The sequence below is a fragment of the Scomber japonicus genome, chromosome 6 (genome assembly GCF_027409825.1).
Source record: "Scomber japonicus isolate fScoJap1 chromosome 6, fScoJap1.pri, whole genome shotgun sequence".
Taxonomy (NCBI): domain Eukaryota; kingdom Metazoa; phylum Chordata; class Actinopteri; order Scombriformes; family Scombridae; genus Scomber; species Scomber japonicus.
Genome location: NC_070583.1, coordinates 19,426,680 through 19,438,658, shown reverse-complemented (window position 1 = coordinate 19,438,658; position 11,979 = coordinate 19,426,680). Strand labels below are relative to the sequence as shown.

The window sequence follows — 11,979 nt, the reverse complement described above, 5'->3', positions numbered from 1 at the left end:
CTGCTCAGGTTCTTTTATGACTGGTAGATAGACTGATAGATAAATAATTTCCTGAGTTTACTCTATAATTTAGCCATGGTATCACCCCTTTTTATTATGCATCTTCAAATATTTAGTATGCAGCTCACTTCCTAAATCTCTACATTGGCTCGGGCCTCGCCTTGAGCTCTGGCACAAACTGTAGTTTAGAATGGGTGCATCAAATTTCATCAGCTCACCTGTAGATCAATCACAACATTGGTCGCTCGATGAAGGGGGCATCAAAGTTAATGCACCAAAGCCAAGGGGCAAACCCCAAGTTCTTCAGCCATTACCTGTCATGGGAAGTTTGGCTGAGCATGCAAGCTTCTTGTCAGGATGCCCGAGACTCAACAGCTACACACTCAAGCTGGCCAGTACATCCGCTGCTGACCAGTGAGCACCTGCCATTGGAGCAGTTACTTGTTAAGTACTTTGCTCAAGGGCAAATTGAGGGTAGTCGTCCTTGAAGGAAAGGATTTTATGGTACCTTCCCCCTGTCCAAATTTTCCAAATCAATCAGATTTAGACTACTACCCATCTCAAAATACCTTAAGGCTGCTGCTGCTGCTCTGACCTTTCAAGGTTTATGAAGTAAAGTGATTATCTTCCAAATGGTAATACGTAGTGTAACATTGACATAGTTAATTCATCCTGTATATTTTATTCATAGTTCTGGAAATACTCTTGCTATCTTGCGTGATACCCATGAATTTCCAGTTGCCATGTGTGCCTTGTCAATAGACAGTAATACATTTCTGCTGCACACTACATAGCGCTCAGTTGACATGATTCCATTTCACTAAAACCATTACTTTGGGATAAGTGTGCAGAATTTCAAGTAGCAGCACTTTCATTTTTTCTTAACAGCTTTGTATTTGACAAAACAAAATGTCAAGTCTTGAGTTTATCTGTATTCTCCAAGAACAAAAGTACTCCTCTGGGTTCATTACATTTAATAGAGTGTAGGTATGTTTATTACCTCCTGCTTAGAATGGATGGTGTATGTTGCCTGTGGTTTTTCCACTTTATATAATATGATTTATGTTGCTGTAGCCCAAACACTACACTACCCCTAATAACCAATTGGCCCAGTGCTCTTTTGTCATGCCAAGTCATTTCTCTTGCTGTTCAGCAGATAATTCTCTAGTGTTTCTCAGGACAAGGAACTGGAGTTTGGCTCCAAACTAAAAACAACAAAATAAACTGTGATTTGAATAAAAGCAGTATAAAGCATGTTGGTCCTTTTGTAATTATCTGAAGAACTACTGTCCACAAGAGGGAAGTGTTATATCACATTCATCTTCCCATTCATTCACAGCCCTAAACCTGTTTGGTTGCTGGAGAGGATGAACTGCCTGAAGAGTGAGGAGGAAGGAAGGAAGGGAAGTGTGTGTGTGTGTGTGTGTGTGTGTGTGTGTGTGTGAGAGAGAGAGAGAGAGAGTACTGGGGGTGGGGGTGGGTGTGTGTGTGTGTGTTTGTGAGTCAACAACTGCCTGAAGTAAAACAGACCCCCTTGCAAACAGACAGAGCTGTCAAGTTAATTTGTTTTTCATTTTTGGCTAAGATATATACTTTTTAAGAAAACTGTTACTCTGAAGTCATTTTTCAATTAATTACAAAACACTACCTCAGTGACAGAGTATGCCGAGATGACATTTTGAATCAAACCCCCACCTTAATTACATTATTGCTTTTATTGTATTTCATACTGTATTGTGTCCATTCCAAACTGTGGGGAAGGAGGGGGAGGGGGGGTGAAATGTGAAATATGACCTTTTAATGTTATGACAGTATTTTTTATAGATGGATTAGCTGCTGCTGGACCAAAGACTATAGTTGGGGGTCCAAGAAGCTTTTTCAGCATGAAGTGCTTTTTACCATTTGTTTAAGTCATCAGTGACGTTTGTGTTGTGGTTATGAATCTCACTTCTTAAATGTTTCCATGTCTCCGTGGGCCTTTGCAGGGGGGTTTCAAACAGTATTTCATCACAGTTTTCCACTTCGGCATGACTGTACTGTTACTATCCTTTTCCCACATCCCCACCCAGTCCCTTCGAATCGACACTATCCTCCTAAAATTGTTTTTCCTTTGCGCATAAATGTATCGCCTTCTGCTCCAAACGTGTCATATTTAAAGCCCCTTCACGTACAAGAAAAGTTTGAGAGTCCCTACCGGGGGGCTATCAGGCTGCTGTAGGACTTTCTTTTTTCTCTCCCTGGCGATGCATATGCTTTTTTGCAGGACAATCCAGGCTCCTCCCTTGCTCAACGTCACCCGATCCCGATCTCTCCCAATGCGTAGCGATAGTCAGCAGCATACTGTGGTGGCTGATCGGCGGGGCGGTGCGCAAAGCGGGTTAGAGCTACACTGTATTTCATCCACGCAAAAAAAGGGGGGGAACAGGGGGGCGCATCCCACCATTTCCAGAGTTCCAACAACTTCACCGGCCTGGTGTGCTGATCCCTCCGGCTAGCCCTGGCTGCAGAGAAGGAGAACGGGGAGCTTAAGGAACTAAAACACGGACGGTGCCTGCAGATTATCTCTTAACTTAGGTGCAGTGAAAAAAAAGGCGACGTTTCCCCAGGAGGAACTCTCTAAGTGTTGGAAACTTCCCAGCGCAACATCGATCGAGGACCTCCCGCCCACATTACCTCTGATCCACACTACTGGAAGAGGGGGGAGAGAGAGTTCTGCACCCGCTGCAGTGGATGGAGAAACAAAGGCTATGGTTCAACTAGAAGAGCTCCTTTGATTCAAAAAACACACAACTCTCCTTTCTCTCCTCGCCTGCTGTTTTCCTAAAAAGACTCCCATCATCGTAAAGGCAAACCTGCAGCCTCTTGGATCTCAGTTTTTTTTTGGGAACCCGGCCAGGTTCTACTTAGTGCAAGAGGGAATCACCACAGACGTGAAATTGATGCTTTGGTACGCAGAGGCGCACGACCGATCCTCTAGTTTTGCCAAAGTCTCCTACTGCTCAGTGAGGGAGGTAGACTAGTTCAGTACGAAGTGGGATTTGCAGAAGTTGCATGCTTGGTCTTTGTCATTTCGAGTGAGTCCTATCCATCCACTCTCCAGAGAAGATCCGGATAGTTGAGGCTATGGCGATGTGTGTGGGGATATGGATACTCCTGTTGGCGCTGCATATCCAAGGTAAGACACATACATAGCCTTCAGCAGGGAGACAGCTATGCCTTATTTTATCATCACCTCCCTGATCCAGTGTATATGTGTGTGTGTGTGTACGTGTGTGCTCTGCATGATGTTTTGCAATGACACAGACTTGATTAATGTATGAATGGGTGGATCGATTTGATTGCCTGGTTTGTGCTTGTGCAATAAGCTGTGCAAATGAGTGTGATTAAAAAATTGGTAAATGTTTTAAGTGTTAGAATCCAGCCCCTGACAAAACGGCTGCAGAATACTTATTTGGCTGCAAAATATGAATTTACTCAGGCAGCAGGCAGATGGCGATGTGTGCGAACCCTGTAGGCCAGCACTGTCCAAGTTTCCCAATATCTCATTTAATGGCAACTCGGAGCCACAGAGTGCTCTTGAATAATAATTGAAACCTGTGGCCTGTTATCCTCAGCTTTCCTGTCTGGTAGTAGAGTATGGTAAATAATTTAAATTGAATGACTTATAATGTCCAAATTCTTTATTTTACACTGTGAATTAAATTTACATGTCTTTGCTGTTTTAATATTCAATTATAAAGAATGACTCAGGGTCTACAGTGACATTTATCTGTTAAAAAATTGGCTGCAGTGACACTCACAAAATATAGTGAGAAATTCTTCTGAATATATAATAGATTTTTTTTGAGACAGAGTGTATGTGTGTGTTTTGGGCGGAGAATGAGGTGTAGAGGGTGGTTGATGAATGGAGTGATAATTTGACATTGATCATGCTGACATTAAAGCTTCCTAAAGTGAGCCTAATTATTCAAACACATACTTAATAAGTCTATATTTGACTCTTATTTGAAGGAGGATCATTATTCTGGTTATATTGACAAGCTTGTAATTGCAATACAAAACAAGCCAACAAACAAAGCACCATGTATCTACACGCCCCGGTGTGTTTGTGTTTGTGTGTGTGTGTGTGTTTGTGGTCCATTATTGCACAGGGGTTTTAAGGCTTAACTATTACTGGTGTGTTTACATCTAAGACTGGTAAAGTTGGTCGGGTGGCCCTTTTTTTTTTTTTTTTTACAAAGGAATAGAGGAGGGTCAAGTGTGGTCAGTAAATGTCATATCATGTTTCAAATGGCATCGATGTCCTCATTTTCTCTGACATGTGTATTCAATATAATGTTAACAGTCATTGTCCAAGTTTTGTTTTTAAAGTGATATTCATTAGTGTGTGTATTAGGTCTAAACATGTATTTTCTTGTCAAATTTGGCACATCCAGGCTGTTTCTTTTCTCACCTCCTTCAAGCTCCAGAACAACTAAGATGTTGACCTTGTTCACAGCGAGGCTCCTTATGGCGTCATGTGTTTAAGACTGATTGAATACTTTGATCAAAAGCCCTGTCTGATTTACATTGAGATGATCCCTTTGCTTGTGGAGAAGATCAGGATTAACTGGTTCCCTTGGGATTCACATAGGAAATCTTTTGAAGCTGTTCAATCAAGGGAGCGGAAAATGTCTCAACACTTGCACTAACATCTTATTTAAGTAAAACAGGAGGTTTTTTCTAAGCCTAATTAGACACCGTACTCGTACACTCTGCTGTTACTGCTTTTTTTTATTATTGTGAAGAAGTTTATTTAAAACCAAAGTGACTGCATAAATTATTCTTTCAGACATCTTCATGGAAGGAAAAGCTTTGAATTTTTTTTTATTTCAGCTGTTGTTTGGATCCATTTCTTTTGACATGCAAAAACAAGAATTTGGTTCTTAACCCTGAGGTTAAAGGGCGATGCCATAAATGCCTGCTGTCTTTGATGGCCAAATTGATATACAACATGTTCCAGACTCTACCCTCATTACCCAAGCACAAACAAGTGAGAATGGTTCTAACAAATGCAAGTAGCAGCAAATCCTGTTGCAGTTATTCATCAGGGAAAGCCATTTGTGCTTGTCATGGTAATAAACATTTGTTAAAACCACAAGAGTGCCAAAATTATAAATGGAAAATATTCTGAGTGGCTCAAATAATTATCAAATAAAAGGAACACAGAGAATAATGGATCTGTGAATATTAACAGCAGCTCTGTTCCTGCTTTCTTATATTGGAGCTTGGTCTCTTCAGTATTCCTGACTGATATTTAATTGCGTGTGAATTTAGTTAGCAACCAGGTGGTTGTTTATAGCTTGGCTCCATCCTCTAGTCCTGGTGCTGTACAAGCCCATATAGATATCACTCTCTGTGGTGGGATAAGGAGATTTTCCAGCTCTAATACTTCATCTTAGTTGGATTAAACATTTGGGAAAAGAAAACAGAATGGTGGACGAGAATCAGCTTTGAATGTACCATTATTATTCAGGGTAGGAATATGTGAAGCTGTGAATTAAAGTCTTTGTTATAGCTTGGCAGCATGCAAGCTAAAATCATTTTGTTGGAAACCCATGTTATTCAGTTCTGTCATAGAGCTGAATATATTCATTTATCTTAAATGTTCAGTAGTAAGCTTCTTTACTAATAAGACATGGGACCAAATGAAAATCTCATGTCACAATTATTCTGACCAAAGTAATTTCAATTAATGAGGTTATCCTGATAATCATCAAAATAGGCTTCAAACTTTGAAATTGGCACTAAACCATATTTATTGCATCATAAGACACGTCTTTTTTGTGAATATCCTTTTTAATGAAAAAAATGACAGATTGACTCACTCTCGCCAAAACCCAGCAGGTAATAACAATGAGAGAGAAAATAAAATCAATTTATAAAAAGAGTATCTGTCAGCCAGATATCTGAGCATTCACATACTGAGCCCTCAGCCATGGTGATGAATGACTAGAAAGATGTTCAATGACAATTTAAAATAAATCATGAAATCTATAGGATTGTATGTTAGTGAGCTAGACAGCTTTTCAAGTCACTCGTGAGTATGTATAATTATCCTGATAATGAAAAATTCACCCTGATTCATTTTTTTGAGTGTTTTTATCCTGATGAAGATACAATCTTTTATCCTGCTATTCTTACTCTCACTGTCACAACACAGCTGTGTTATTGTGTGTGGCCCTAACCATTAACACCCACTTTATTTGCCCAGTGTTTCCCTAAGTGAGAAGGTCCCTTCCTCGACACTGCCACTAAAATGAAAATAGCTTGTCCACCTTAAAGTCAGTCTACTTGAAATGAACCTGGTCAGGTTAAGGTATTGTCGCTAACTTTGGGGCAAACCCCCTTCACTGTTCTAGCAGATGGGGAAACAACTGGTCTTGAAGCTGCAGCATTTATTAACTGACACACTGCAGCCTGTGCTATACATTTACTGCTGGACTGACAACTTACTGTTAACATGTTCCTCTGCTCAGCTGGCATTCACGTCACTTTACTGCCACTCACTCACTCACTCACAACCTTGCTCAACCATCACTCGTTATGCCCACACATTACACACTGACCTGTTCCTTAAAGCAGCTACGTTACTCTTATAATAGTAACTTTCATGTAGATTTCATTTGAATAATGAGGAGTGTGAGGAGTGAAAATCATTAGTAGTCCATTGACTGTAATGACTGTGTGCCACTGCAGAAAGAATACGGAGAGAAACACTGATTTGCCAGTTGATTCTCACGCAATGTCTCCTGAGCGATGTGAACCGTGGGTGATGTGTCCTGTTTTGTTTTGATCGACAGCTTTATTGTTTAAACTCTTTAGGGTTAATTGCGCTGCTAACTGCCAAATCTCCATGCATAGGCTTGTCACTGACGCCTGAAACACAGCAGTTAATTTTGACTCATGACAAATGGTCACATGCTGAGCTGCTGCAGTGCGTATTTGTTTTTTTCAGACTCATTTGATGCACGTTGAAGTCTGTCTCTGTGTATGAAATTTCACATACTTCAGTTGGATGGATGGATTGATTGATGGAGAGCGGGGTCAGAGCACAGTTGTGGGCATGTTCAGACAGAGTGTTAAAATGGATGTTTGATGTTGAGCACTGAAACAGGCAGGAAAGTGTTTCCTCAAATGGGTTATATAGCCTCTTTTGGAACATTGTAATTAGCATTTTGCCTTTGCTAATTTTTTTTTTCTCATTTTAAAGAAGACTATAATTGCTTGTTTGAGGCATTATGCATTTCATTGGGATGACAGCTGTGATATGGTGAAATGGTAGAGAGTCGCTACGGGATTGTTGGGTCTTGATGGTTTGAGTGTGAATGCAAATTGGTCTGATCCTCATTCCTTTGGGGAGTCTCCTTTTGGTCCCTGCTGAGGTGATGGATGGGAGAGAGAGCTCAGTCCTGCGAGACTTGCTTGAGGGGAGCTGACAGGAGATTAAGCTTTACTTTTGCCATTGGAACTAATGGAGGCACTTGGCCACTGAACTTCATCTCTTTGAGCATTTAGCTCATTGTGGTTCCGCTGTCAGTCTTTAGCAAATCCATCTCAAAACACTGCATGAAATGTCACTGTAAAGTATGGATTCTTTTTTTTTGTGTCTGCAATGGGTCTGGTACGACTGAGTATTAGGGCCATACTTAGAGGAAAAATAAATAAATACAGTTTTTGAAGTATTACACAATTAAAGTCATAATATTACCAGAATAAAATTGCAAAATAATGACTTTATTCTGATAATATAATGACTTTATTCTCGTGATATTATTACTTTATTTTCGTGATCTCCAAAAAAACCCAATTCTTTTCTCTTAGCCTGGCCCTAACACTCCGTCGTATTGGATATAGATATGGATATGGAGTGGCTCTCCATTAATTTCAGCAGCTACTCTAAAAAAAAGTGATTTGCTTTTCTTCTCTTTGGCAAAATATTTGAAATAACTAAGTTTTTATTCCATCCACCACCACAGTTGATCCAAGAAGCCCACTCTCAGCTTTCTTTGTAATTTCACAAAGCACATTTGCAGGCCCTATGGTCTCTGCATAAAGGCTGCATATCACAAAATAGTTGAATAAAACATGACGATAAGCACTGCACCTAAATAATGGAAAGGTTATGACAAAATAGAGTGTCCTCTGTGTGCGGAAGACTGCACAAATAGTATTCAAAACTGAAAAAATGTTGAATTATATTCACCTGCCTTCAATGCTTGGAATCTGTAGTTTTATATGCATGATTTTAGTCATGATAAGAAATAAATGAATGTCTCAAGGCCTCAAGTCAGGAGCTTACATCTTCCCTGCATTACTCTGTCAGGAATCTATTTTAGGGCATGGGGAAATGTATCCAAATATCACAAGTAATGTTTGTCCCAGACACCGGCTTTCTAAGGTTACAAGATAGCTTGTTTTGTCAGAACATGCAGTTCAGTATCATATGCAGGCAGTGTTTGCACTCCGGTGCTGTTATTTCGGTGTGTAGTGGCAGCGAGGAGTCCTCTCTGCTCCTTTGCCTTCTTCACACCAGACAGTCACCATGTTGGATCAGGATGGAAAACACGTTTATCAGCAAGCTGCAGCTGCAATTTTATGCTTTAAATCCTTGAAATTCGTGTCTGTTTCAACTCAAATCACAGAATCAGCAAAGTAGGGAAAAAGGAAATCAATAAAAGGGATCAAATCTCGCCCTGAGCTTTTCTGATTTGGCATTAATCTGTGGAGTCTTTTTCTTTCTTTTTAGCAGATCCTTGTCAAGGGATTAAATGGTAAAATTCCTGTTCTGCTCTTGAGAATGAGTATGGCACTGACTGACTACACTTGTTCCATGTTTTCTCTGCCATTTGTCAGATAGCTGTTCCAGCATCCGAGGGAAGGCTTATTATGGTTCCTGAGTTGATGTAAATCTTCACTGAAGAAAGTAAATAATCTCACATGTTGGATGGATTTTGACAGTCTGTTTTTATGTGGCACTGTCTTGGCTTGCCAACACCTTGTTGAGTTCTTTTGCATTATTCCTCCCTTTGCGCTCAGTTACTATAGTTACTGCCTGTAAAGTCACTTCAGTGGAAGGGAAATTACATTAATTTTTTTTACTGAATGTGCATCTATTTCCTTGTTATATCTGAGCGGCTGTGTTAAGGGAATACTTTTAATGCATAATTTTAATGGTTTTTTTTAATGCAGTCATCAAGTGTTTTTTTCTGTTTAAAGAAAGAAACCATATAGGAATACCATTCTTTGCTCATAGTATCTGAGTGTACAACTTGGGCATTTAGTCACGGGCTGATCTGGGACTGAGAGAGTGGATAATTCTTGCTCTTCCCACTAAGGCTGTATGCCTTTAAAAATGAAGTGGCTCTGATCAGTGCCACTCCCACCCCCCTGTGTGACTGCCTGAACAAGTCAATTTACGACAGACAGCTGGGCTGATGTGCCTCCATTAAAGAGCAAATAAATTCTGATAACAGGACAGAGAACAACCTGCTGAGTCTGAGGGGTTAAGACGGAAATGATACCATAAATGATACCAGTGCAAAAATCATCAAGCAGCATGACTGAAAACAAAACAACAAAACAGTGCAATTTCTGTCATGTGACTGCTGATGTGATCATCTTTGAGGTTTTCATGTGTTGTCTGTGAGCTCATTGTTGGCCGAAACACTCCTGCACTTCACTTTTGGCTTTACTTTGTGAACTAGTGTAAGTGGAATATGATTCATTTTGGAACTTGGTGGACTAGTTAATGTGGCTGCCATGTTTTCTGCAGTTTGACTCAGTTGAAATTTGTGCTGACTTATGCAGTCTACTGACAGGAGCCCAGCCTGCAGCTCGGCCTATTACTGGCCTTGGTCAGACTGATATATCAGTCGGCTGAGGTATATTGGGCCAGTATGGGCCTTATATTAAATATTTTATAGAGATTTTTCACTGAAAGTCATTTTGATGCCAATCTTTGCAGTAGTAAAGCTACTTCATTCATTTTCCAATTATGTCTTATGGAGTTTTGAAAAAATAGCATTGGGTATTTGAAAGAGCCACTTATAGTCTTGGTTTTATTAGACTTTCAGTGTTTTGTCTAACTGCTGCATTTATGGCTTGTCCACAGGTCAACTTCTAAGAAACTGAATATTTGCAATAAGTGACCGTATCTGTCAGTCCAATTACAAGCTTTCCAGCTCACCCACAACACATGACATCCACTGATAAACACCCTCCAGGGGTGAAGCTGAAATGTAATATTAGCCTGCAGAACTAGTATTGGAACATTTTAAAAATTTCACAGCAGTTTGAATCTCTCGTTCAGAGATCTTTGGAATCAAAGCACCATCAAAATTTCCATCATTGTGACACAGTGCTGGGGCTTTCACTAGGCTCAGGGATGATCTCCTGCCAGAACTTTACATTTTTTTCTTGTACTTTCCGCAAACTTGGGCAACCCCCCCATCTCTCCTATCCCACACGCACACACACACACACACACACACACACACACACACACAGCCAGCCCACCCCCCTCTATGTCTCTTCTCCTCTTTTCCTCTCTCCTGTCTCTTCACTCTGCCTTTGAGGATGGTGCGCACTGAGAGTCGGCTTGGTTAGCATTTGATACAAAAGGGGGTTTGTTTCATGAAATGTTTCCCTTTTTAATGAGTGATGGTGTTCGCTCATTTAATATTCCGCACTGATATCTCTCCGGGAGCTGACTGTGCTTCAAAGCAACAGTGTGGTTGTAAATGGGAGTGGGTGAATAGGGGGCGGCAGCAACGGTGGCAGTGGTGGTAAGATGGAGGGATGGGGAGGAGGGAGGGGTGGTGCTGCTTAGAAAACACAAACACAGGTTTATTTATTCTCCCTGACATATAGCTAAGCTCCCAGTGTGCTGCAGCTCGGTGCAAAGCTCCTTAGTGCCCTCGTCCTGTGCAGACAGACTAGAAAAATATGACTGATAACAGGTCAGCTCTGTGTCTGTCACATTTCTCTCAGTGTGTGTCTCTCATTCATGTTTGCACCACTCCCTGCTGTGATCGACTTTGAAGATAATTGCTCAATTCAAAAGGATTTTCAATTGCTTATGTGTGAACATTTCCGAGAATTTTTCAGCTATTATTTCTTTACTCCACCTGACATGATGGCTTCCTGGTGCTTGTCATTATAGTGAGATTGGGGTCAACCTACATGATAGAAGTTCTTCACTGAGCCCATTTTTAGAGCACATGGTTCAGCTTGATTATGATAGAAATGAGGATAAACACAGAGTTGGCCTGCAGTTTGGCATTGATCATTCCATTTTGTTAGTAGGGTCTATGCCAAAGCAACTAATGTAGTCTGCTATTGATTCTCCAGTTTCAAGCCTCGCTGAATTTCACTCCAATGTTGCATTTTTTCAGAAGGTCAGGTGCTGAATGACCCCTACCCTTCTTCTAGTATGCCCTCTCTTTTTTATCTGGTATTGTGTTGTATCTGGCTATCAGAAGATTTTGTATTTAAATGTGTGTGAAGTGTGTGAGTGTGTGTGTAGTGAGTAATCTAACCACTAGTCCCACCTCAGAGAGGAGAAAGGGGCTCTGTTTATCCCTTTATCTCAAGCTGCAACAGACAGAAGCCCCTTTCACACATGCACTGCAACACTGAAATTTTGGGGGCATCACCTGGAGGAGCTGTATGTGTGAACGACCAAACATGAAATGGCATTAACCTGCCAGCTCCTGAGTACAAAGTCCGTGAAATGTCCAGTTTAGCCCATGTGTGAATACAGCAGTGAATTTTCCACTGAATTCACAGCAAGGCATCTGTCGTAAAAACAACAAAATCTGGCAGTCAGAGAGACAGTACGAGCAATTTATTAAACAACTGCTGAACCAGCAGAACATAAACTTAAATAGGACGTCTCTGACCTCCAGCAGTCAATTTCTTTCTCATCTACAGCTGCCA

The 11,979-nt window shown here is 40.7% G+C and overlaps 1 protein-coding gene across 1 annotated transcript in view; it reads left to right on the top strand.

Moving 5' to 3' along the window:
- Positions 1-2,364: 2,364 nt before the first annotated feature.
- Positions 2,365-11,979, top strand: part of nectin1b (nectin cell adhesion molecule 1b) — a 79,505-nt gene continuing 69,890 nt past the window's right edge. Inside the window, exon 1 of the mRNA XM_053321073.1 lies at positions 2,365-3,175. Coding sequence (XP_053177048.1) covers positions 3,124-3,175 — 52 coding nt within the window. The 5' untranslated portion in view covers positions 2,365-3,123. The remainder of the gene's footprint in view (positions 3,176-11,979) is intronic.